The following is a 27,077-nucleotide window of genomic DNA, read 5'->3' as shown; positions in this document are numbered from 1 at the left end:
ACCCAAACCTTAGATTCTATTCTATCTCTAGTTAAAAATCTTAACCATAGCTACCCGTCCTACAATTACCTACTATGATGAATAAGACAATAGGCTAATCAGACTGACCAAACTTGAGTCAGGTATCCATAGTAAGTTATACCTCTAACCAGAAGGCTGAAACTGTATAGAAATATGGTGCCTGAACTCGAAATCATTCTATCAGAGTCATAGACCTGTTGGTTTTCAGAAAGAATCCTGAGAAAATATCTGTTATTCTTGAAAAACAAAAGCATACTGAATATGGTCACAAATATGTTGTAAACAAAACTGCAAATACACACATAAGAAAAAGATTTTCCAAATCTTCACATCTCAGCCAAAGTTTACTAGACATTGACTCCAGTATCCTAGACATGAATATTATTGTAAGTGCCAGAAAAGTCTACTGAGATAGGTAACACTGCTATTGCATAGCATAACCAACTAGAAACAAGTCCATGGAAAATCACACAAAGCCCACCTCTGGTAATAACACAATTCTGTACAGCCCTAGTACCAAGGTAAGTCACTGATGCTTGCAGTACCTGGGGACTCATGCATGAATGTTAGTCTTCTGCACGCTAGTCCTATGGATGTGCATCAAAGTACCCAGAGAAATCTCTTACCAGCCCTTCAAGTTCTTCTTCCCTAAGTAGAGTTGGACCCTGTATTCTAAAATTTTAATAAGTTGTGCAAATGTTTCTGATGCCATCAGCTTTCTGTCCAGTAATAAGGTCTGAACTGCAATCAACTTAGGAAAATGTGCCCCGGCTTTCCATAAGCAATCACAATAAAGAAAGAAATCAACAACCATAAAGACTCTGATGGAGAGTAATGGACTCTCAGCTGGTGGGCATCCATTTACTAGGAACTGGGGCAATTTGAGGTTGTGTTAATGGCATGTAATTCTAAAGTTGAGCTGTCAAGTGAACTAGGAGAGACAGGTGTGTGGGCAAAGGCACCAAGGCATACAACAGGCCTCTTAGGCAATAGTTAGCCAGTACCAGGGGTTATCAGGAAATCGAAAGGCACCTTGCTGAAAAAAGCAGTCCACACACTTCAATCTTCAATGCAGTGTCTCTTAAGCCTTTCTCCTTTCTGCATCAAATCCTGTTCAACATAAAAGTTTAGTATTTAAGCTATACGTGAACAGACACATTAAAACCACATCTGTACTACACAATAAAGGGTCTGTCAGTTTTACCCTGTGAAATATAAAGTAGAAATTAATTGCTGAACTTAATCAACTGTCAAAGAGCATGGCATAAACATAAATGATGTGCTTTCTTGTGTGCCCAGAATGATTGCTTTAAGAATAGAACTAAAGTGAGCCAGCACTTTCCCTTACCATCCAGCGCAGACCAGATATTCTAATTTAAATTCTCCTATTCACCCTTTTCTTTTTGTTTTAATATATAGTTTTATCTTAGCTGTTTTAGTAAAATGAATATGCTGTGTTAATATAAAATTGTGTCCAAAGGTGAATATTTATTTATGCTAAGAAAAAAGGAAAACAAAATAAATTACTTGAGATTTAGATACTTTTCTTTTAATACTTCTTTAGAGAATTTTCCAGAAGTAATTACATAGAAATATTTCTGAGTTGAGATTGATTTCTACCACTTTTTTACAATATTTATGACACTTAAGAACTCCCAGAACTCAAAGGGAATGAAAAGCTTTAGATTAAATCTGCATCAGGATAAATGAAATACAAAAGAATAATCAAATTAATAGAAAGGAAACTGAAGAATCTAATTTTAAGATACTAACTTTGAAGATTACGCCATTTGAGCAAAGGTAGAAATGAAGATGCCTTTAAGTCCAGATACCACGTTTACAAACAAGCCATTGGAGATAACTTTACATCACTGGATATGCTCAGCAGACTGTAAACCAGATCCCACTGGAATGGATAAAAGAGTGTGAGGAGGATATAAAAGAAAGAAATTTTGGGAATGAGGGAAGGAAGGACTTTCTTAACAGAGCACTCCGAGGGAGAGAGGAGGGGGTGGGGTGGGGCACTTAATCACCAGTGTTGACACCATTGTGTGAGCACTCCTCTAATGTGTTGTTTCCCACCATTGTGTGAGCACTCTTCTAACATGCTGTTCCGAAGACTCAGTGTGCACTGCCCAATCCCTCAGTTTAGGAGATTAGAAGTTGTTCAGCCAGGTCACTTGGCTCTGGGAAGGCATGGGCTGACTGTCTGCAGACACTGTTATGACAGTGGCATAGGTGATTTCTCTGCTGTAACTGATTTGCAAACTTTAATACAAAGATGACAGGATAATCTTAAACTGTTCAATACTTATTTGCTAATATTGTACGTATTTTTCCTCTGAGTTTTGTCTTCAATGCCTCATCACAACAAAAATAAATTTACCTTCCCTGGGATAACTTCGCTGTGTGCTGTATCTCTATCTCTTATGTCATGTTAAAACTATCCTAGTCTTTCCTCCCCCCACCCCCATATTAGACAAATACAAAAAAAATACATGCAGAGTCATACATATAAAAGCCTACAAGCATACACATGTATAGACACAAACACCTTTAAACACACACTCAGCTCCTTGCAAGAGTTTGACTGCAACTGCAAAGTTTCCTCTGGTGCTTTACACATAGATCCTAAACATTTTGTTAAAGAGAAAACTAGCTCCAAGGCCAACTGATGCCAGCAATCCCAGAACCCACCAGGCCACAGCTCGCACTCTGACCTTTAATTGAGAAAAATCACAAGCAATCTTATGCCATCCACTGCTACCTCTAAATGCTCACACTTGGGGCTTCCTATTTCTGTCTTCATTTATTATGTGAACTGTGTACTCAAAAACTAATTTCTGTGTGTCCTATGTTTCAGAGTTAATACTTATAAATTTCTCTACATTCATGTATGTTGTGTGGATGCCAGTCCCAGGGCTTCAAGCATGCAAGTCATGTTGAAAGCTTTCAGCTTGCAGTTCTGCCTTCTTTTATTTTCATGCACCCAACCGGGAAACCATGTTCCTGATGGTCTGACCCCTCCCTTATTGCTGCATCGTATGTTGGGTCTCCCTCGGTTTGTTTCTTTCTCTGTATTGCATGTTCACTTGTCCTTCCTCTGCTTTAGATTACTGTTAAAATTGGGGACTTTGTTATGTCCAAAAATATGGAGATTGTGTAGTTGACAGGACTGACTCTGCTCAAACTCTAGTGTGTGCATCCGACTCTGTGGATTCAACTTCTAGTGAATATTTTCTCCACAGATCAAAGGATGCTCTCAGTTCTTGGATTCTTGTATTTGCAGAGCTTACCATTACTTTCCTCCACACATTCACAAACCAGGAAAATATATGTCTTCATCCCAGATGGTTCTTCTCTATCTTGCTTTCCAAATGGTTTTAAGCTTCCTCCCCTTTTCCCATATGCTGAAATACTTCAGTGCACATAATATTTAGGATATACCTCATTCATGGAACTTGTCACTTCCTTTCACTTTGATGTATAGTTTTTCCCATTTATTTGATTTTAGCATAGCTTTCTCTTTAAAAATAACTTTATTGAATGCCTGAGAGCAAAGTACATGACTAATTAATTTTTATAGATTAGAATTCTTCCAAAATTCTTAGAAAATACTTTGAATATTATAGATAGTTAAAACTAAAAGTTAGGGCTGGTGAGATGGCTCAGTGGGTAAGAGCACCCGACTGCTCTTCCGAAGGTCCAGAGTTCAAATCCCAGCAACCACATGGTGGCTCACAACCATCCGTAAGGAGATCTGGCGCCCTCTTCTGGAGTGTCTGAAGACAGCTACAGTGTACTTACATATAATAAATAAATAAATCTTTAAAAAAAAAAAAAACTAAAAGTTAATAGAATAGGAAAAATGGTTTAGTGGTTAACAATGCTGGCTGTTCTTCCAAAGGACCTGAGTTCAGTTCTCAGCACCTGTGTTGGACAAGTTGTGACTGCCTGACCCTTCAGCTCTAGGGGCTCCAACATCCACTTCTGGCCTTTTTGAGCACCTGCATACACACACTTGCATACTTACTACATATGCATACTTGCATATTTATTACACATAAATAAAAATACATTTTAATTGAAAAACAAGAATACATGTGTATTATTAAATAAATATTAATTTACATGCCAAAATAAATTTATAACATATTCTCACTAAAAACAATTATTTATCATGGGAAATTTTTGTATTTATGCACTGTATATATAGTAACTGGGGCTCAGTGGTTAAGAGTAATTGATGCTCTTAGACAGAGAGGACAAGTTTAGATGTGGACACCTGTGTTAAACAGCTAATAGCATCTTAGAACACTTATATGAGGGAATCCAATATCCTCTTCCGGTCTCCATGAGCATCCAAACATACATGCACTTACCGGGACACATACACATATGCATACACATACATATACATGTACATGCACATACACATATACATCATTAAATAATAATATTTAAAAATAAGTATCTAAACTCTCCATATTGATTAATGATTTGAAAAATAAACAACCTCATTCTTATGGGAAGGTTAGTATTTCACCATGATGAGTGACCCTAAGTGTGCTCTTTATTTCAACATATCAAAAATTCTTCAGTCATCCAACACACACTAACTACCAAACCAGAGTGATTTTTCATGTAATATCTCCAAAACTGGAAAGAAACTATAACATTCATTTTATACTTAAAGATGCCTATTCTTTATTTCCCAGGTGTGATGGGAGAATATGAGCCAAAAATTGAGGTCCATTTTCCTTTCACTGTCACAGCTGCTAAGGGAACAACTGTGAAGATGGAATGCTTTGCACTTGGCAAGTAAGTACATATTAGTCCATAATTAGACACAATCATTTATTAAAATATGACTCAGCTATTTGGATCACTTATTTTGCTAGGCTTCACTTTCCTAGAAGTCCTGTGGTGACTACAGTACTTTTAGAAGAAGAGAAGCTGAGAATTTTCAAGGTGCCAGGCCTCTTGATTGCTCAGTTATTTCTATTCACAGTGATGCTTGGGAATTTGTTGTTTTAGCTTAAAGCAAACTTGTCTTAATGCAGGAGACCTTTACATCACTCTATCTACTGATCCTGAAAACCCTAGCACTCTCTTCATGGTTCCTTCAGCAGACACATGAAAGTGAGGAAAAGGACAAAGTACCATATCTACTCATGTGCAGGATGTGGCCATTGAAAGCGTGAAGACCATAGGGGCTTAAAAGTCTATAAGAGGCACAGTGCAGTAGTAGAATGCTTACCTAATATATATAGGACTCGTGCAATCCTAGATCTACAAAGAAAAACAAGAGTTTGAAGGTGCTAAGAGGTGCTTGCTGTGTAAGAGTAAGAAGGAGAGTGTGGTCATCAGAATCCATGTAATGAAATCAGGCATATTGTCTGTTCTTGTAATGTAGTGTCCAGGAGACAGACAAGTGGATGCTTTGGGTTGCTATAACCAATTTGTCAGGACTACTTGGCAAACTTCAGAAAAATGAGAGGCTATCTTGTTACAAATCAAATAGTGCTTGAGAAGCCACCTGATTCTGTCTTCTGATACCTACAAGCACACACATACATACATGCTCATATGCAATCAAATGCCCACATATGTGTGCATACCCTGAGACGTCTACCATAAGAGTAATTAGAGGAATCCAACTGAATATTTCGCTGTCTCCTAAAAAGAGCGGTGTTAGAACAAAACTATTAATGTATACAATCTACAATGTTCTCCAAATGAAAGCGGATTGAGAACACATTGTCATGCTGGCTGGTCTGAGTGACACTGTTTCTGAGTGATTAAACTCTCACTGTGTATTCCTTGTTAATTATGGATATAGTGTGGGGTCTTAGCATATGTAGCAGGAGTGGAGTTCTGATTATAGTGTTAGGACTTGTTTCACATACAGTGTTGTAATTTTTAGAATGAGAAGACCTTAGGGTCCTTTCAAGATCTATAATTATAATTTGTATGAGTGCATCTCTATCGGAGTTCCTAATCATTTAGCCTCAGTAGTGCTAAACTAACACCCACAGTGTTATACGGAGATAAACATGTTTCAGAAATGTGTGGATTTCTGAATAACAGTGGATCAGCCCATAGAGGGAGGAAATTACTAATAAATATTAGAGATTCAGCTAGAGGTTTAGGAGAACCATCATCAGCACCATGTGTTGTAATTCTAAGACAGATTGTGATAACATGTCTGTGCACTTCCACTCACGTTGGAGATCATGGTAGGTAGAAAACAAAATAAAATCTATGCAGCCCAATTGTTAATAAAATTATTCCACAAATAGACATACAATTTAAGGAATAAAAATGCTTGTGTTGGGGGATATCTGATCAGGAGCCCAAATAATTCTTCCAAAGCCAAAAACATTAGTTAAGTGCACGAGACTGGATGATACCGTTAAACTCTGCTGTTCCTACCATTTGCCTGGGAGCATCCAAAATCAGACTCTTAATCTTGATAAATGGAAAAATAATATATTCCAATGGGATTTCAAAGGCTTTTGTATGTCCTGCAGTTAAATAATTCTTAAATGCCAAAAACTGTGCTAACACCAAAAACAGAAAGGGGTTTTATTGTAAAACAGATTAGAAAACTCAATTTATAGAGAAAAACCAACACAGAGTCTCTCCTGAGGCAGGTTATTTAATAAGTTAGATGTATTTGATGGGGGAAGCTTAGAATATGCTTAGCGAATTGGTGCTTAGAGTTCTGGGTGGCACCCAACAGTTCAAGTCATTTATATTGTTGAATCTTTATTTTCTCTATTATCCCAAGGTTTTTTTTGTTTGTTTGTTTCCACTCAACAAAATAAATAAATTTAAAAGAAGGTTTAATAAAAGACATACTACCTTAATGAGGAAGACACAACACACACACACACACACACGTGTGTGCTTGATACTCTTTCTATGAATTATGGTGATGGACAGGGAAAACAATATAAGGAAATATGCCAGTACTTAAAAGTCACCTGCCACCACATGGAAAGGAAATGAATGGAAGAGACATTTTGACCTGTTTGAATCCCTCCCTAGCATCACAAGAAGTAGGTGGTCTCTCCCAACATGAACACTACATTTTCAATTAACTGTCAGAGCAGTTCATCACAGCTCACAGAAACTACTGACCACTTTCCTGATGCTCAGCCCCTAGTGGGCCTTTTCTCTAGAATGTCACTCTCTGTTACATTTACTCAGGACCTAAGAGAGGGCAGACTATACATCTCACTGCATGTGCATATGTGCTTTAACCAGGTGTCCCTCATGGATCATCCTTGTCTGGATTCCAGAATGGTGTTTTCACAACTCCATTTTGTCACATGGTCTCTTGGCCTTTAGATTTCTTCTTTCCTAGACCAGATACATTCTTTGTTCCTTCCACATCAGTCACCACTCAGTGCTCCCTTAAAGAGACTTACACTTAAATATCTGTATTCAAACATTATATACATTTTCTCCTACAATATTCTTAATGGAACTTTGAATTATTTACACTGATATGTTGGTACTTAGCTATGAGTCTTGATCAGTCAGGAATCTAGAGAAAAACAGATTACAACTCATATGGTTTAAAAAACTCAGGAGTGGTCAAGTTGAAGATCTGTAAATGTCATAAGTGGAAGCAAAAGGGCATAGCAAAGGGACTTGAATAAATCAGCAGCAGCGAGGACCCATATCACCTGCAAGAGAAGAGACAGCTCACAACACAGGAAGCAGGAAAAGCTGGAGATGGGAGTGAATTAGAGGCTAGGCAGAGCAGAGACAGTTGCTCTGGCCTGGACAAGAATATGGATGCAGGAAACTCCAGGGAACTGGCATATTGATTTTTATTTCTGATCATTTCTTATCTCCTCTGCTGGCTTCCATGAAGCCAACTAGAAGTCCTCTAGTAAGTTATCTTGAAAAGCAGATGTTGGTTGTATACATCAGAGAAAGGTTAGGGGAAAGATACTGGCAGGCAGGGAAAGCAGACAGGAGTCAGCTCAGTGTCCATGTCGAGGCCAGAAGCCTTATGAGAGCAGGGCTTGTAACTCTATTCCTCATTTGCTCATTATTGGTGCCTCCTCCAGCATCCGCCAGGTGGGCAGAACTCGGGATATTTCTAATGGTGGAATTTATTACCTATAACATACTTGTATCAAATACTTAATAAATAATATATTTGCATAATACCTTACAATGTACTTGTGTGTGTATGTGTGTGTGTGTGTGTGTGTTCTGTACTTCCATCCGAGGCTATCTGAGCATCTTTGTTTGTAGAGATGTAGAATCTTTTTCTGGTCTTCACCGTTTTGCACCTATTCCTGCCTCTTCATTTTCACATTGTTTTAGAATTACTGCTTCTCTATGTCTTTTTGATTAGATGAGAGTGTTTATCCTGAGATCCAGTCTGATAACAAGTGTGAGTGTTCAACATTATAGTTGTTACTTACAAGCTCAATGCTTCACAGCAGATCTTTATACTCACTTTGTGTATTCAAACATTTACTTTTCACTCTAAAATGAATTGTGTTCATGTTTTATCATATGTGAGAAGATTGGGTATAACTATAAGAAACATTTATCATATACAAAAGATAAAAGGAAAGGGACAGATGGAGGCGGTGTGTGGGGAGACAGGCAGAGATTTGTTGCAATGATGCATTGGGAGTTAAACAGTGGAAGACCAGAAATATAAACTACTATTATTAACAGTTTTCAGCATTTCTAGATGTTATTGGGGGCAGTCTGGATTTTCTATCAGAAATCATTATTTTCATATTTTGGCAAACTGACTCAAATACCATCTACATGTAGTTCATGCGTCAAAGAATGTTGTTAACCCATTTACAAACAGGAGATAAAAATCTAAGATCTGGCTATTTCATCTTATACACACAAGTAGAATAAGAGCCTGGAAAGGACTTAAGAACTAAATGCAGGTCTGAAGACTTTTAGTGCCAACCACATAATAAGCTATTTCACTTAATTCCATGATTTGCACAATCCTGTTCCCACTGAGATACCATTCTGTCTCCAATTGTTCATGTGATTCTGATATCACACCTCCTTGACTCCAGCAGCAGGCATGATATGTATGTTTTGACCAAGATAACCCCACCATCGTCAACCTTTATTGCTAGGAACACTATTCTCCGTTGGTTAAAACTGAGACTAACCAATGGCATATTTTATTCACTTGAACTTTCCTGACTAATGAGGATGACATGAACATCTGATGGGCTAAACTCAAAACTGTGTGCTTGTTAAAGAACCTACATTAAGCCTGTAAGCATTCATCCCCTAGCTCACAGACTGTGGTTTATTCTTCTTCAAAAGCATCTTTGCATGTTAGTTGTCTGCCTTCAAGAAGTTCTGTCTTTATAGAGTATATGATTAATGAGTTATAGCACACAAATAATTTTAAAATATCTGTTTATAATTTTCTGTGTTGTTAAAGGAACTTAGAGGAAAACAAATGTATATAGTGCGTGAAACTACTATCTTTAATTTCACCAAAGTTTACTTAACTTGAAGGTAAGAAAAGATTAGATTCCTACCAACTGAAAGATTTTTTTCAAAGGAAATGCTACTGAAATCTAAACATGGCAAAAAAAAAAAAAGAACAAAAACAAAACAAAAATAAAAAACAAAACAAAAAACAACAAAACAAAAAACAAAACAAATAAAACTTCACCTCGTTTTTCTACAGACTTCTATGGAAAGGCAGACTGGTATATACTAGCCCAGTCCTAGAAATTGCTTTTAAAATGGAACTACAAAATATCAAGCCCAGAACTTATAAAGTAGCTGTGACAGACTCTATTTCGTGATGGTCAATTCCACAAAAGGTATTTCCGAGAAAAATGGGAAGTGCTTCAGGATGCTCCCTGGGGAACTGGAGCAGTGTAATGGCTGGGGAAATATAGCAAGGTGTAAAAAACTGAGAGGGATTAATTACTCGGGAACAAAAAGGAGGTTTTAGGCATATGGAAAGCTATTATCAAGAGATTGCTCTCAAGCTGTTCTCCAGTCTCAACAAGATACAGAGGGAGTGAAACTCCAGCTCTATAGCATTAAACTGAAAGGATCAGATTGGGTGTAATGCAGAAACTCTTGACAAAATGAGTTGTTATGGAGAAAATGGCCTACGGGGAGAGATGGTTCAAGACATTCCCCTATACTGCTCTAAGAATTTAATAATGTCCATTTGTCTTCTAATGATTTAGTTGTAATGTTCACTAAAAGGAGAAATGGTCAGGCAAGATTTGAAAATGAAAACTTTAAACAGTCCTGACTGTTTAAAGTCCTGCTTCAAACAGTGCTGGCTGCTTCCTAGCCCCTCTCACCATTTGGACAAGACATTAAAACAGTGGTCCTTAACCTCCCTAATGCTGCAAACCTTTAATGCAACCCCATGTTGTGGTGGCCCCAAACATAAAATTATTTTTGTTTTTTTCTATTTTGTAATTTTGCCACAGTTATGAATGATAAAGTAAAAATCTGATATGCAACTCCTGCAAAAGGGTTGTTCAGTTCCCAGAGGGTTTACAACCCACAGGTTGAGAACCACAGCCTTAAAAGTTTAATAACACAGAGTCAAGCAGGATGATTTAGCTAACTCTGTGCAATACATTCTTAGAAAAAAAAGTCAGCTGTTTGATGGCATATACAGAAGTAAAATAAAGAGCAAGATGCTTTTCTTGCTCAGCCATTAGGCCACCAGAGTTCTCTCTGGCAAGGCCTATGCCTGCTCTTAAACACTGGACACAGAAATCTTGAAAGGCAGTGGTAGATACAGGGACAGAAGACTGCCTTTGAGCCCCAATTAATATTTCCCTTTAGAGACTCTTTCCAACAGTGTTAGAAATGTAAAAGTTATTGATATTTTCAATTGTGAGTCTTCAAGCCTACTCCAGTTGGTAACCAGAGAGTGGTAATTTGAATTTTAGAATATGGGGAGTTAATAAGTGTATTAAAAATATTAAAATTTGTATCTCAGCTAGGCATGGCAGTAACCCCAGAACTCAGGACTCTACAGCATTGAGTTCATGAGTCAAAACAAATCTCGATTCATTGAGACTGCATTTTATATGTAGTAATATGTAATGAATGCCCTGTTAGGATGGAGGTATCTGTAAAACGGCTCAGGTAAGTCTTGCGGACATTTGTCTTGCATGATTGTAAAACTCAAATAATGTTTCTTCGCTGATGTGGACAAGATGTCATGTTGAGGAGTTAGTTACAGCCATCTGAAACCTACCAGCAGCATAGGGGAATCAAGGAGGAAGAGAGTCACCACCCTCAAGCCTACTAGCGTCTACAGAGGCCCACAAGGAACAAAGTTAGTGCCAGCAAGCCCAGCAGCAGCCAATAGGGGCCCAAGAGGAACAAACAAAATCAGTGCCTCTCTGTTCCTGCACACAACTAGTGTACACAGTCTAGATCCCCACTTTGTAAAAGACAATTGGAAAGACATGAGAACTTAGACAGTGGCACTATTTCCACTTCACACTCTCAAAGCCTTCCCTTAATCAACACTTCTATTCCGTACCTGTTCATACCTGAAGCCCTATAGCACTGTCTCCGCAGTCTGAAATATCCTACCATCACCATTTCCACTCTGACTTCAAAGCGAAAATCAAATGTCACTTCTTCATTATATCCCCCACGCTTTTCTTTACAGCCAGTCTCTCACCTTCAGAACTTATATATGACCACATCTATGTCACATTCTCACCAGCCCCACTGGGACAGCCGAGTCTGTCGTCTTAAACTGCTGGCTTTTTGAAAGCCTGGAGTGCTCTTCACTCCGACGCATACTGAATGTGCTGACTGTATTGAATTCAAGGGTGAGAAATAGGGCTGATCTTTCATAGCAGAACCATAGAATTCCTTCTGATTTGGTCAAACAAATACTTTTAGATGCAGGCGACATGTCCAAGCCCTGAAAAACTTCACACACAATTTACATTAGCAAAGGCTTCCTGGCAGCTTTTATCTCACCATGTGACCTTTTGTAGCCCAAAAGAAGATAACTAGATATGTCAAATAGCCACCAACAAAGCGGTAAGATGTGGTCAGTAGTGCTTAGCTGTCCCCATGAAGAAGGGCAAACTTGAGGTTGCTCTGTAATAAAAATGCCATAGCCTCAAAGAAGTACAGTTTATCTCCCAGGGCAAACCTGCAAGCTAACAGCCTCAGGTAATAGTGTGATAGGGAAAGGTCTCTCTCTCTCTCTCCTTTTTTTTTTTTCCACTTTATATGTTCCTTATCTTGTTCATGCAGCCATTAACACAACAATCAGATCAGCAGTGCTCAAACAGCCTTGAATCACTTAGTGTGATAATTACTAAGAAGGGCATTTCTACACATTTCATCTGAAACCTGGGATAGAAAAACACGTTTAATTTCCTGCCACTTTTAGCTCCTGTCTATTTTTCCACGAGGGCTTACAATCATGTTTTACAGTCATTGCACTATTACATTCCCATTAGGAAACCAGGGCTAGGAGCTTCCCTCCTTCCTTCTCGCCCTCCTTCCTTCCTCCTTACTTTTCTTCCTTCCTTTCTTTTTGTATGTTTGTTGCAAATAAAATGGTACTACTTATTAATTAATAATGTTAGATGTTGCTGTAATTTATATTTCATTGTTCTTGGCCTTCAGCCAAATGATCTCACATAGCTACTCTCCCACTCCTCTGCACTGTGCGGATGACAAGTGTGCCCCTGAAGCACCCCGTAGTCTGTGACTGCCAAATGAATTTTTCTTTAGTTACAGACTGATGATATATTAATGCTTTTTGTTTAGAAATGCCAGTTACCAACAACAGTTGCAGTTTGAAATGAATTGTACTGATGTGATATTGGCCATTCAGACTAAACTGAATTACCTAATCATTAGGCTGACCGAAGACCCAGGAAGAGGAGTCATTTATTGGGTCTACAGTACATATGAGTCCAAAATTCCTCTGTGAAGTGCTTCTTACTTCAGAACTGCAGAAACCAGGGATGTGTTTTCATTTAAAGTTGTACTCAAGGATGATGGTGCTTTACCAAACATCAGCAAATGAAGAGTATGTAAGTTCACATCAGTCTGTAGATGGAAGACAGAGACTGTAGAGAATGGCTAGACCAAGACATTCAAGGCCCATCTATGTGTGAAGCTCCATCATTTGATGTTCATACTGCTTCCAGCATTCTTTGGAATGTCTTCCTTGGAAGGAAATGCTTTGCTTATTTGTACTTAGGTATGTTATGCTGTTTTGGGGAAACAGGGTCAGCTCATCACTCACACACACAGTTATCTGCCTCTGTATTCAAATTTTTCCCAGGGTTGTCCCAGAACCAACTCTCCTAACAGAGAACCCAAGAACACATGAATACCAAGCAGGCAGAACTCCACCAAGGCAAACCTGCTCTCCCAGTTCTAATCCTGGTCACTTTTCAATTTGCTCTAGGCTCCTGCAAGCAGTGAGGGTTATTCTCATTTTCTCCTAGTGAAGGACTTTTTGGACACAAATAAAAATCTCATTAGGATAACCAGGACATTGGAGTGGCTGTCATACGATAATCCCTAAGGTATTGTGACTTTTACTTAGATAGCTTCTACTATGGATTTGTGCTCAACCTCCCTGCAGTTTCCATCCAATGACTTCTTTCTTGATTGTGGATTAGGGGCTCAGAAATGTTTAAATACTGACATTCTTAAAGGGCTATAAAATATTATACTCATAAAGAGCTCATCTATATTTTAGCTTATTCTAAATTGCAGAATCATTCCTAGGTATATAACTTGGATAACTAAATTCACCACTACTGGATCAATAAATGATGTTTCCAACACAACAATATCAGAGTTCTTTTAACTGAAGTTCTTCCTAGACTTAGAAATTTGTCACATCCGCATGGTCTCATTACAAGGCAGAAATGTTTCCTGTGAACCAGTTTCCCTATTTTCAGTTGTTACACTACAAAGTTTCTGTGAGCTTTATGTGGTTTCCACTACAAATAATTGCTACACTCTAGTAGGTATCTATTTTTTATAATGATGGGTTAACATTCATATAGATTTGATTTATCTAGTGCTGAGCTTTCTAAGATCTCTTTAGTTGAGATACTATTCTTGGTGATATGTTTTGACAACATTTAATTTTTCAATCTATCATAGTCCACAGATTCAAACAAGTGTTTTGATTTTTTGTGCTGTGAACTCAGCTTACTTGTCAGAGTGACTGCCATTGCCGTATTGGTATTAGTCAAGCTATGACAGCCACAAGAGGTAGTCACTAAAGACTGTCAATTTGAAATTTTAAAATGTTGTATATCAAATTCTTAGAATGGCATGACATGAAGTTGGCAATTTCAACATATAATACTAGTGAATCACACATATTCATTGTGCAAAGTCAGAAAACTAGAGTCATAAAATCAGGTCTCCCTATTCTCAAACCAGTATTCATGTTTCAGCTTTCCCATGCTGAGATCTTACATTATTTGACTTCCAGTTTCATAGGGAAACCGACTCCAAATCACTCTAACGTCCTACTAGAAATAAAAATGTATTCTGCCATGATTATTTCTTCTAATTGTGACCATTAGAAGTAAATCACTAGGGTGATTTCAATTCTATAATTTTTAAGATTTCAACAACTGAGAATCTGAATATGTAGTGATAAGAATCAACTTACCTTTTCTGTCCTGAGCAATGCTTCTCTTCAACCCTAATAACTGGTCTACTACAATAAGCCAGCAGCACTGATCTTTGCTAAACCTTCAAATTTACTTCTGCCAGTTTATTTACATCTCAGAAACCCTGTTCAGGTGCAGTACTGATGAATTAAGTTTCCTTTTTCACCTCGGTTGCAAATAAAATGCAAGTGTATTTTTTAAAATACTTTACTGACATTGCATTTTCTTTGGAGAGTTTCCATTGTTTTCTACTGATCTTGTAGTTTATCCACTTTATTGGTGACTACTACTCCTTGTGTCTCATCCCTGGTTTCATCATTCCCATATCACTGAGCCTGATGCTTATATGGGGCTTTTCCTTTGACTGTTGAATCAAGAGTCATTTCTTCACTTGGTCTATTTGGTGTTATCCCTTGAGAGATAGCTCGTGGCTTTATGTTGGGATTTCAGATCTCCATCCCAATCACAGATTCCTACACTCAGCCCAGATCTGCTGATACAGTTCTCAACATGACTGACTTGCCCTCCACCCCCTTGTAAATTCTCAATTGTTTGGTTTTTCTTCTCATCTTCTATGTCTTATCACCAAAAGCATTTCGTAAATCTACCCCTATTCCTTTTGTGCTAGCCAATTTCTGAGTTGCATCTAACATAGGTAGGTAATTAAAGCTGTAAAAATCAAGCCAGGTGTTTCTCAGAACCTGAGTCTCACAGAACAGTCTTGTGCAGTTGTGTATGGTCCTTTAAGCCCAAATTTTAGGAACAATATTTGTCTGATAGTTTCCTAACACTGGAGAAAAAGAAAAACTAACAAATTTCATTATGGAATTTAACTGTCTAGTCATTGCAGGGTGGTTGATTAAAGTCATATTTTATTAGTGTTAAAAATAATTTATGATTAAATTGTCATTGGTACACTGTACTTCCTGTGCTAATTTTACTAATCATGAAAATTATTGACAAAGAGGATATACAGCACAAACACTGAGTGTCCTACTAACTCATAACCTAAACAATGTTTAGCAACATGGTATCATTTGTTTCATTAGTTGGCTATTTACGTAGGAGATTTCTGGAGTAATTTTAGACAGGCTCCTTTGCCACATTAGTTCTGTCCTTATAAATTCTTTTTAGGAAGACAATATACCTATTCTATATTGGGTGGAAATAATTTTTCCTTTCCATTTCAAGATTTTTCCAGACCTTTAGAACCTATGTCACGTCTGTGTAACTTTAGTGTTTCTCTGTGCCTCTAATCCTATGACCCAGTACACAGAAGATCATTTATACAGTTCATCTGCAGCTTTCAGTGTTTTCAACAGCCAAGTTGCTAGAGACAACCCTACATCTTTGTCTTTGGAATATCTCTCTCATGGTTTCATGCAACATGCAAACAAATGCCTCTAAGACTGGGGAAAGGGAGGATGAATTCTAAGACAGTATTTAACATATGTCTATGCCTTTGTAGTACTACAAATCAAGTATTATTATGTCATTAGATACTACTGCTCATATTTCCACAAGACTTAACGTTTCACCATCAAAATATATAATTAAATAAGTGTCCCTACATATAATGTAAAGCTCCTGTGGTTCTGAAGTATGTTATGGTTCACTTATTGTTGCCATGCATTTTGTGACCCTTCACTAGATATTTTCTATTATCAGAAGCAGGGAAGTAGAGCTTGCCTTTTCTGTTTCATTTTTAACAATTTTTGTTTTTAATATTGATTATCCTTTGCCCTGTGTTTGATTTTTCAAAATCAGGTCTTGCTTCTTTGCTGTAGTTACATTTGATATTTTTTTTGTGTGTGAGAGAGAAACATATCTGTGTGGATATGTTTGTGAGCATATATGTGTGACAATAAGTAAATAAGCCCACAGGATGAATATTTCTAGATAACTACATAGTAGCTATGCTCAGCTCTCCCCCGACACACTCGGGATATCTGAGAGTCTCAGCTGAATAGCTCTCTTTATTAGGTTGATCTGTGCATGTATAAGTGAGGAATTCTCTCTGAATTGATGTAGCAAAGTCCAGCTCACTGCAGATGGTCCATTTCCAGGGCAGGTGCTTGTGAACTGTACAAGGCAGCAGGCTAAGCTTGAGCTTGCAGATGAGCAGGGCAGTTAGCCAGAGGGCAGTGTTCTCCCAAGATTTCCATCTCCAGCTTCCTGCCTTTAGTTCCTGCCCTGACTTCCTTCAGTGACGAATTATGACCTGAATTGTGAGCCAGATATATGCTCCCCACACTAAATTCTTTTGATCAGGGTGTTATATCATAGCCACATGTGATGGCAGGAGCAGAGTCCATATATTCAATGTTGTTCATCCATATACCTTCTGTTACCAGTCACAGTCTTTGGTAACAGCTATATACCTACAAATAAATTTCTGGCTAAATATTCATAGCATAGATTATTTGAGACAAAAGTAACTATGTAATTAATACTAACAGATTTGGAAATCGCCACTGGTGGGCATATGGCTCTGCTCCTGTTTCATATAACCCGAGCAAATAATATGTGCTTTGAGCAACTTGCAAACGTTTGCTTATACTTTTAGTTTCTTATGGGAATTGAATCAATCTACATTAAAACACTTAGAATGTCTTATTTATGGTTGTTTTCTCAGAGCAAAGAACATTATGAAATCAGGTCAGTTGTTTTATATATCCCTGCAGAGAAATGCAGCCCCCTCCACACTTGTGATGAGGACATTTCAGTGTGTGCTACATAGAAAGGGAGCATATTCTCACCTCCAGTCATGTGCTTGCATTCTACTCAACCACGTTCTCTCAAGAGAACATACAAGTTTGACAGATTCCATGCATAACTATGGGTGTTGATCACAGTACTGGAATGTCTTCCTCTGACCAGCAGTGTTTTCTTTCTTGGTCATCTTAAAACAGTGGTGTTTTATAGTCACAAGCTTCTTGGAAAGGATGAATTGGAATAATTAAGGCTAAAATGTCATTTACTAAACCCTGGTGTATTGACCAAGTCAATCTGAAGCTAAATGACAAATGTTGCTATCTTAATTTCTAAAATCTAGACTAATGGAATATCTTTCTTGTGGCATCAGGCATGCTTTAAAATAAAGTATTTTTGACTGGGCATTTCCTCTTACCCAGTGAACAAAATTGATTGGAACATCAGTCATCTCAGTTCCCAGTAACCACAGTGTCTATGAAATTCCAGGTGATTCTATGTACAATCTTCCCTGAAAGGAGATTAAAATGTACAGTAAGCCAATTGGGAAGAACTCTTCTGTTCTCTCTTGTTGTTACTTTGTGTCTGTGCCATTTATTAACTGTATGTCACAAATAACAGAAAACAGAATAAACAAATAGTAACACCCAAAAGGAAAAGGTTGTTAAAAAAAATGAAGGAAAAGGAAAGGAAAGGAAAGGAAAGGAAAGGAAAGGAAAGGAAAGGAAAGGAAAGGAAAGGAAAGGAAAGGAAAGGAAAGGAAAGGAAAGGAAAGGAAAGGAAAGGAAAGGAAAGGAAAGGAAAGGAAAGGAAAGGAAAGGAAAGGAAAGGAAAGGAAAAAAAGACACCTAGTTTAGGTTTTGTTTTGTATTTGTATTAAAAGAACCTAAAAGAAGATAACTTTTCAATTTTCTTCTTTTATATGTGAAGCTTTTTGTGCCATGTCTAAGCAATATTTGCTTAAGCAACATTAAGAGTTTTTCTTATAGACACTTTGTAGCTATATTTGTGTTTATTTCTATAACACATATTGAGTTATTTTTTTGTGTGATACAAGGATATAAAATTATTTTTACTATTGGAACATTTATTGTCTCTGTTGTGCTGCTTTTACAGCTTGTCAAAACTCAATTGGGTATTTGTATGTGATTGTTCTTTCTGAATATTGTTCATTTTATTACATATTTATTTATATGTGCACTTGTGTGTGTGGAGAAGTAGAGGGCAGAGGGCAGCTTGAGGGAGTCAGTTCTCACTCTCCACAATCAGGAAGCCATGGAATGAACATAGGATATCAGATTTGGCAGCCAAAGGTCTTGTTCACTGATCAATCTGATCAGCTCTGAATATTTTACCCTGCGGGTTCATCTAAATAGCAATACGAGACTCTGGATTACTGGAGCTTTAAAGCAGACATCATTTAACACTGCTCATCCAATGTGTTTATGTGCTTTAAGATTGATTTGTCAGCTGGGCATGGCGATGCACACATTTAATCCCAGCACTCAAGAGGCAGAGGCAGGTGGATCTATGGGAGTTTGGGGCCAGCCTGGTCTACAAAGTGAGTTCCAGGACAGTCAGGGCTGATACACAGGAAAAAAAAAACCTATCTCAAAAATCCCCCCCAAAATTTTTTGGTTTGTCTATATTGAAAAATTATAGAAATTATAAAATCAACTAATATATTGTCCTAAAAATTTGGCTATTCAAGATCATTGCTTCCATGTCTGGAGTTTAAATTTTATTCTGTGACCTCTGTCTGGCTTTCCTCCACAAGTTGCTTTGGTCATAGTATTTCATCACAGGGGCAGTAACCTTAACTAAGACAATATGTGTCATTTTTAAAATTAATTTTTCCCTAAATCAGAGTTAAAAATTTGGATACAATCCCTTTCTTATTTCAGGCATTAGAATTTTACTATTAGAAGTTGAGTCCATTTATTTATCTATCTGTCTATCTATCTATTTATTTAATTAATTAATTTTTGCCATTGTTCTGTAGAAACAGTAAGTGACATGGTGACATCTGACATTTTCTAGTCTTGATATTATGCATTTTACATAACCTGAACAATGTGTGCCTTGTGCTTCTCTTCTCTTTGTTGCTGAGAGGAAAGCTTTGTCAGCACCACGGTGGGTGGGCTCTGGTTAATTAGATACTCCAGCCCAGCTCTCAGGGAAGGAGCTGTGCCTTGTGCCTGTCTAGCTGACTTCTGCACCTCTTCAAGTGTTCCTGTTACTGCTTGGTTAGCATACAAAGAACTCGGTTTCACTGCACATCGACTATACATGTAGCATTCTTCTATTATCTGTCTCTCACAGCTGTCCTCTTCCACTTGGCTCCCGTTTAGTCCCACAAGAAAAGCCCCCTCTGCTTTCATTGTACATACATTGCATACAGACTCTTGTTCCCTGTCTCTGTATATAAACACATATTTATAATATAAACCTATCTTCCACATGTACAAATATATTGTCCTTTTGCCTGAATCTAGCTTATTTTTCTTAATGAGCGATCCCTGGTACCACTGTGAATACTCTGGTCTTTCAGCATATTTCATGACTGTCTTTACTAAGCCTCCTGCTTCCTGTTTCTTCATGTCTCCACTAGTAAGCACTCCTGTAAATCAAAAAAGAAGTATGCTTTAGATCTCTGGTATCTCATCATGGTTCCTCTCATGATACTGTGAATGCCAGCCTCCTCTCTATCCAAAGGACACCACAGCTGTCCCTGACACAAGAAGACAGTTAAGTTTGCCCAGCTCTTTCTGCTTATGTTGGGCCTTGGCAAGCTGGTACAACAGAGCAGGTCAGAATATTTTCCTAACATGGTTCACAACCCTTTCTTTGCCTTCTGATCCCCAGTATAGGGACACACTTTTAGTGTATTTTAACTTTTCTCTTAACATGTCTTCCTATGTAATTTTCAGTTATTTATTAAGAAATAAAGTGAAAATGCACAAAGTAAAAGTGGGTCAAATTTAAATTGACCATCTTTATGCAACCTTTATGCTTCCTTTATGCAAAGGAAGATAAGATGTGGTGAAGTCTACATGAGACATGAATTTGTCTCCTGTCTTTAAAGACCTATACACTAACTGTGGCAAAGGAAAACAAGGCAGTGCTTTCACCAGATCTCTTCTCAGAAACAGTTCTAAATAGAACATTCAAAGGAGTTATTCCCATAAATTCCCTGCTTTTAAAAACAGAATTTCAATCAGTTAAGCCATAGGGGCCTGTCACTCTGTGTCAGTGACAAATGAAGGGACACCACAGGGCTGGTAGTTGAAAGCCTAGTTTCAAATAGCAGCTTGATCATTCAGCAGCTGTTCAGCATCTGGTGGGGTTCCCTCTTTGGCTCTCATTTTCCAAGGCTGTGAAGTGTTGCTTGTACCACTGTCATCACAATGCTACACCTAGATGTTCTCAACAGAGCCCCATCTATGGCTCACTTATTTGTAGCATGTTAATATCTGTTATGTGAGCCGGGCGTGGTGGCGCACGCCTTTAATCCCAGCACTTGGGAGGCAGAGGCAGGCGGATTTCTGAGTTCGAGGCCAGCCTGGTCTACAAAGTGAGTGCCAGGACAGCCAGGGCTACACAGAGAAACCCTGTCTCGAAAAACCAAAAAAAAAAAAAAAAAAAAAAAAAAAAATATCTGTTATGTGAGATATCTCCCTGTGTTTAGGAGCATAATTGTATAACACTGCTCAGTCTCTGAACCATTGGCCTCCTGGCAATGCTCCACTTCTTTCTAGAATGTCCCTGCAAACAGCTCATTTCCTAAGCCACAAGTTCCCAGACTCCATAACTCTCATTCTGTCACCTGCCTCTTGGGTTTTCATGGTTTCAATCGAAAAATTGATGGTAGAAAATTCTCCAGCTTTCTGCTTATAATATATATTGCCATGTGCCCTAGTCATCCAAAGAAACGCTGAACCTATAAAAACATTTTGATAGATATGAAATATTGGGATAATTTTCAGTTTTATATTTTTCCAAACATTCTTTTAGGTCAAACCACTTTTATTTTCTTCCCTGTGAGTTCAGGGCTATTTTCTACAATTTAAATATGTTTTTTTTTACATATTAAATTAAGGGTAACATTTTACTCTGTTAGTATTTACAATATTTATATTATTACTATTGCATCTAATTAGAGAATTCAAAGGGACCACAAAAACTTAAAACTCTAAAAAAAAAAACAAAAACAAAAAAACAATATTGGGTATTTTGCAGAAACACAAATTCTAATGAAATGAATAAATATCTCTTTCCTTTTTTACCTTAATGACTACTACAACCCAAACTCTGATTAGGACATTGACTTCTATTGAAGCAAGTGTCCGAGAAGCACCATAGTTCCAATTACAAGACAGACCAGACACTTAGACACTTTAGCTTTAGAACCACCATGTCCCTGTTACTCAATAGCATTTGTAAACAAAATACGAGGGGATTCAGTCTAGAACTGAGAAAGCCAAGGATTCATCCAAACACATACATGCAATGATTCTTCACTAACTATAATGTTGGGATGTTTTAATGTATGTTAATTTCAAATATGTAAAAGATGGGAATCAGTCCTGCTAGTAATGCTACTCTAGACCAAAACAATGATCAATGTTACCTATTCAGTAATTGTTCCATATCTAGTTTTTCCTATATTTTATAAATAAGAGTATAATGAATTCTTCTATATTTGAATGACTCTAAGAGCTCCATCCAAACCAACTGGGCAAGTGTCAGCCCTTACATATGGCTCCATGATGCACATCAAACTTCATTGTATTAGGCTTTGCACTCATGAGTGGGGATTGAGAAATGGACAGCATCAATCAAGATGCTTTAGCTGGTGTACTTTTTTTTTGCAATGTTTAAATAAAAGCAAACTTATAGCTATGGCAGAAAAAAAGCCTCCTGAGGAAGTGTATGTGAGAGCCATTGCTTTCCCATTCACATAGAAGGCTATTGTTAGCATGACCTCACCAACCTGAAGGATTAATGTTTACTACAAAACTCTATAATTATTTGTGCACAAAAGCTGTATTCTATGTCACGTGAAATTGCCTTTCTTTCCATGTTTTGCTGTCTATATGTACTCCTGAGCTAAATATGTTATTTACATGATGATGTATATTGAGCAAATATGATAATGACTTTGAAGTTATCTTTTAATTTTATTTAGGAAGTTTCATCAAATCATTGTTTGCTTTCTTATAAAATAGGGGAAATAAGGCCAATGTTTGAGCTTTTGTGAAAGACAAATGATGTGCTGTATAAAGTCCTGACACAAAATAAGTAGCCAATCAATCATGGTTATACGGCATTATTGCCTAACAATCAAAAGCAAATCAAAAGCCTGGAAGACCACACTTCCAAAACACAATCTTTTCATGAGTGATTTCCCAGGACAGAAATTAACTAAGTACCAAGACTTCTTCATGAAGTCACAGATGTGGCTAAACATCCCTACTTCTAAGGCATTCGATCATCCATGCCTGTACTTTTAGCTCCAGGGTCTATGCCCACTGAGTTGTGTGGCTCTCTTGTGGGCCTGAGCCCAGGTGTCAATATTTCTCTTATTGGTGATGATCAGAAGAGTTTGTTCTCTTCATTGAGGTTTTCGGAAGAGTTCATAGAGGGAACTGTAGATTCCTGCTGTTCTGTATAACAAACCATCCATTATAACTAACTCCTTACTCTGACTAAATTTATTCAGAGTTTAAGGACTGGGGCTGGGAGCAAGTAAAAGGTAATTTATTTTAGAATGTTTGCCTTAAGAAGGTTCTGAGACAGTAGTCATTCTGAATGTGTTAACATGATAATATTAGAAAGAGTGAAGTAGCTTACCTAGTTACATGTTTAGAATCCCATTTTATATTATATATACTTGTTATATTAAAGTATTAAAGAACATTGTTTTAATAAGTATATTTTACTTCAATAAATGCTATTTGAAATTTAAACAATCTCAAATCTATGTCCTGACAAAGACTAAAAAGAAAAATTAATAAAATTAACAGGTATACCTTTGGGTTTTCTAGAGGGAAAATATTATTTAGAATACTTTGGCAAGCTTAATTAGCAAAGACTGTCTATTAAGTTGTGTCAAGATTCTTGGTAGCAAGCAGTGTACTACTCAGAGAACAGCAAACATTCCTGGGAGTGCTTTCAAATATGGACTCTCATGTCTGATAGGGACCCATATTTGGGAAGAAAATCTTGGCAAGCATTATTTCTAAGGGAGAAATGATTTTCACGTTAGTGTTTTATAGTTCTTGAAAATAAAAGTAGGTATAAGCAATATAAAATATTATTTTATTATTAAAGTTTCCAATATGATCCTTTTAAGAGGTTAACATCTTAACTTCTACTATTTTGATGACAGAAAACATTCTTCAAATCTTACCTAACTATAACATTTTTAAGGTGTGTGTATTTTTTAAAATGATGCCCTGCACATATGAAACAGATTGAAAGGTAAGCAGGAAATAATATGAAAAGAGAATGGTTAGAAGTTTGTGGGGGTTTGTCAGGCAGGTTCTTCTGCTGTCACTTACTAGCTACCTACTACTTCCTGCTAATGATCTATATATTTCTCTACAATAATAAATTGTAATGAGCCTAGACTAGCCGACTTCATTTCTTCTCAGTCTATAAACATCTGATCTATGAGGCATACTGGGAATCAAGTAAGCTTTTCTGGAAGCACTTGGAAAGTTGTATTAGACAGGATATAGAGAGGAGAGTGAAATAGAGTCAAATGTTGTATAAACTCTTTGGGTAGCTCTGAGCTGCACACATATGTGTGGTTACATCAAATCTTCAAGAGCAAAGTTTTTAGAACCTCATTCTGACTCATCCTATCTGTTTACCATCTCACCACTTTGTGTCTGGCCAGCATTGTAATGGTGTATATCTTCTCCCTGGCTTCGCCCTCTGTCCTTGATGGCTTAGAGTACATGCCCCTCTCTTTGACTCTTTGAGTCCCTTACTACAGTTCTACTTTTTTTTATGTCTATGTGTCTCTAATTAAGCTCTCGAGTGCAGTGAAGAAAGAAGAAAGCTGTACAGAAGTACTTAAAGACTAACACATAATAAGAATCCAGATATTATCATCTAGTTAGAGAAGTAAGAAACTCAAAAAATAACATTCCTTCTATTCTATCTATCTATCTATCTATCTATCTATCTATCTATCTATCTATCTATCTATCTATCTGGCTGTCTGGCTGTCTATCTGTATCTCTCCATCTATTCTTTATCTATCTATCTACCCATTCATCTATCTGTCCTTCTCACTCTCCTGTTCTAAGCAGCATCAAGCCCCTGAATTCTACCTCTGAAGTTTGTGTTGTGTTCACTGCTTAATCGTACTTCTTCACTGATACTAAAACTCCAGCAATCATGCATAGAGATTTATTAACAAGTCTCCTAGTTCTTTGCCTGACTCCATTCTTATTTTCAGAATATTCTCCTTACCTGGTTGCAGACTGTGGACTATGTCCTGGCCACTGGGTTCCTGGCTCTGAGATTGCTTTGAGTTCAGCAAGGTTCATCTGTTGATACATTTACTGTTCATGGCTGCTTGCACTTTGCAATGGTAGCACTGTGTATCTCTGCAAGACCATAGAACTAACACACTTGAAGTGTTCCTCATAGCCTATCTCTCTATATAAGACAAGTATTTGCTTAGTGCTATCCTCAACTCTCACATAAGCCTTTCTCTCATGCTTAGAGCACATCAAAAAATTGTAGTGGCTGTTAGGAAAAGCCTACTGCATAAACATCATTTCCACAGCACCTCCTGATCAACTCTGTATTCTTCTTTAACTCCATCAGCATCTACTGCTAAGCCAGAAGCAGTCATACCTATTATTTTTCAATCCTCAAACTCTGTTTTCTCACAGTACTCCAGGAAGCCACCCTTCCTCTTGATTCTATCGAAAATGCTTTTATCTGTTTCTCTGTCTACTCATGATTCAAGCCTTAATAGAATCATGTCTGGACCCTTTCTATGTATGCTGGCCCTTTGCTGTTTCCATACTTGGCTTCAAGCACCCTTCTTATTCTTGTCATTCTGTGATTGATTGTGTGAATTCCAAGTAGTCAGGCTAACTACTGTAACCTCTGTCTGTTACAAAACCTGCCTCATGATAGGTACATTGTCTATGATGGCTAGGTGAAAATGGATGAGTAATTGCAGTATTGCTCCAGAACTCTCCTCCAGATATCAGACAGTATGTGATTCTGCTGCCTTCTGCTTATCTTCCCAGATCTTAATGGTGTCCTTGGATTTGCAGTGTAGGATGCACTTGAAGAAGACCACAAGTGTAAAATAAATGCAATTGGCTTAGCTGTGTGTGTCACAGATGACTTTCTCTCCATGTGACTTTTTTCAAATTAAAAGAAAGTATTAAAATTTTCTAATAATAATGAAAGCATAAAGGCTAGAGCAGGCCATAGTCGAATAGGACAATTAAGAGTTTGTTCCTAAACAAAATCATTTGCCTAAGATAACTAACATATAGTATGTATTCTGAGCTGATGCTTAAGTCCTTAACATAACTAATCCCAGGAGAAGGATGAACGCTAATATGCAATCATATATTCTGCATCAAGAATCTTTAAGTTGAGAGATGTATGATATCCTCAGGATGGAAGCAGTTAATTTCTTTTCCTTAAAGACCAATTAGAACTCGCTTGTTTTGAGGCTGTGTCACTGAATCTGTGTCTCCAGGGAGACACCCTCTGCACTTTGCCTTTAACAAGGATGTGGCTTCAAGATCACTTCCCCTAAAATTCTGTAAGATTTTACAAAGGAAACTTTTGCCATCAAAACTTTTGCTTAAAATGTAAATGTGCATTGATCACCCACATTAACAACTGTATTTTGTTGTTTGGGGTTTTTTTTTTTTTTGAACTACAGGATAATAAAAAAGAAAAAAAATCTTTTGACTCAATAGCTATTTTTTATGATGGTTTTTTATGTGCTTTCTTAGAGAAAAGTTATAAAACTTGGTCCTTTCAGTTTCCATCAAAGGTATACAGTGTTCCCTTCTCTTTGTGCAAATCACAAAGGAACCATAACTGTATGTATTTCCACATCCGATGTAAAATTCATGTCTCACTTGTGACTTATGCAAGGAAAATAGGAAGCTCCATTAGACAGACCTACAATTTGTCTGTGAACAGCGATTTGCGGCTAGGGAGTAGTTTCCTTTGAAATCATTAAATCTTTACAGCTAAGTCTTCCTTCTGCCTTGACAGATTCTACACGTTACTTCATCATATGTATAAAATGATCTTTAGGAAATGTCTTTAATGACTTCAGTGATGGCTAAAGTTCATCCAGCATGCACCTTGCATTTCAAAACTGCATTTGGAAACACTTTTCATCCTTTTACTTTGATGGAGCTCACACAATGTCCTATCAGAATTTCAACGTGGCTTCATATAATCTTCAGTTCTTGATAGATATTTCTGAGACAAATCTGTACCAGTATAATACAAATTTAAAGATTCTTTCTCTTCTTTAATAGTTTCCTGTGCTTACTGCACATGTGAATTCAATGTGTGGCTCAACAAACATAATTTAAACACATCTTCAATAAGATAGAAATAACAGCTCTTTGAATTTCTGTCAAAAAATCG

The 27,077-nt window shown here is 37.3% G+C and overlaps 1 protein-coding gene across 5 annotated transcripts in view; it reads left to right on the top strand.

Annotated features, from left to right (window-relative positions):
• Cntn5 (contactin 5) overlaps positions 1-27,077 on the top strand; it is a 1,232,986-nt gene that overhangs the window by 874,698 nt on the left and 331,211 nt on the right. For all 5 annotated transcript variants that reach the window (XM_021171282.3, XM_029481828.2, XM_029481826.2 and 2 more), the window contains one exon: positions 4,740-4,842. In XM_021171282.3, the coding sequence (XP_021026941.1) occupies positions 4,740-4,842 (103 nt within the window). The remainder of the gene's footprint in view (positions 1-4,739; positions 4,843-27,077) is intronic.

The sequence above is a fragment of the Mus caroli genome, unplaced genomic scaffold (genome assembly GCF_978045245.1).
Source record: "Mus caroli unplaced genomic scaffold, Mus_caroli_1 scaffold_11, whole genome shotgun sequence".
In the NCBI taxonomy this organism is placed as follows: Eukaryota; Metazoa; Chordata; class Mammalia; order Rodentia; family Muridae; genus Mus; species Mus caroli.
The sequence above is the reverse complement of the archived record's forward strand: the minus strand, read 5'-3'. Positions and strand labels throughout refer to the sequence as shown.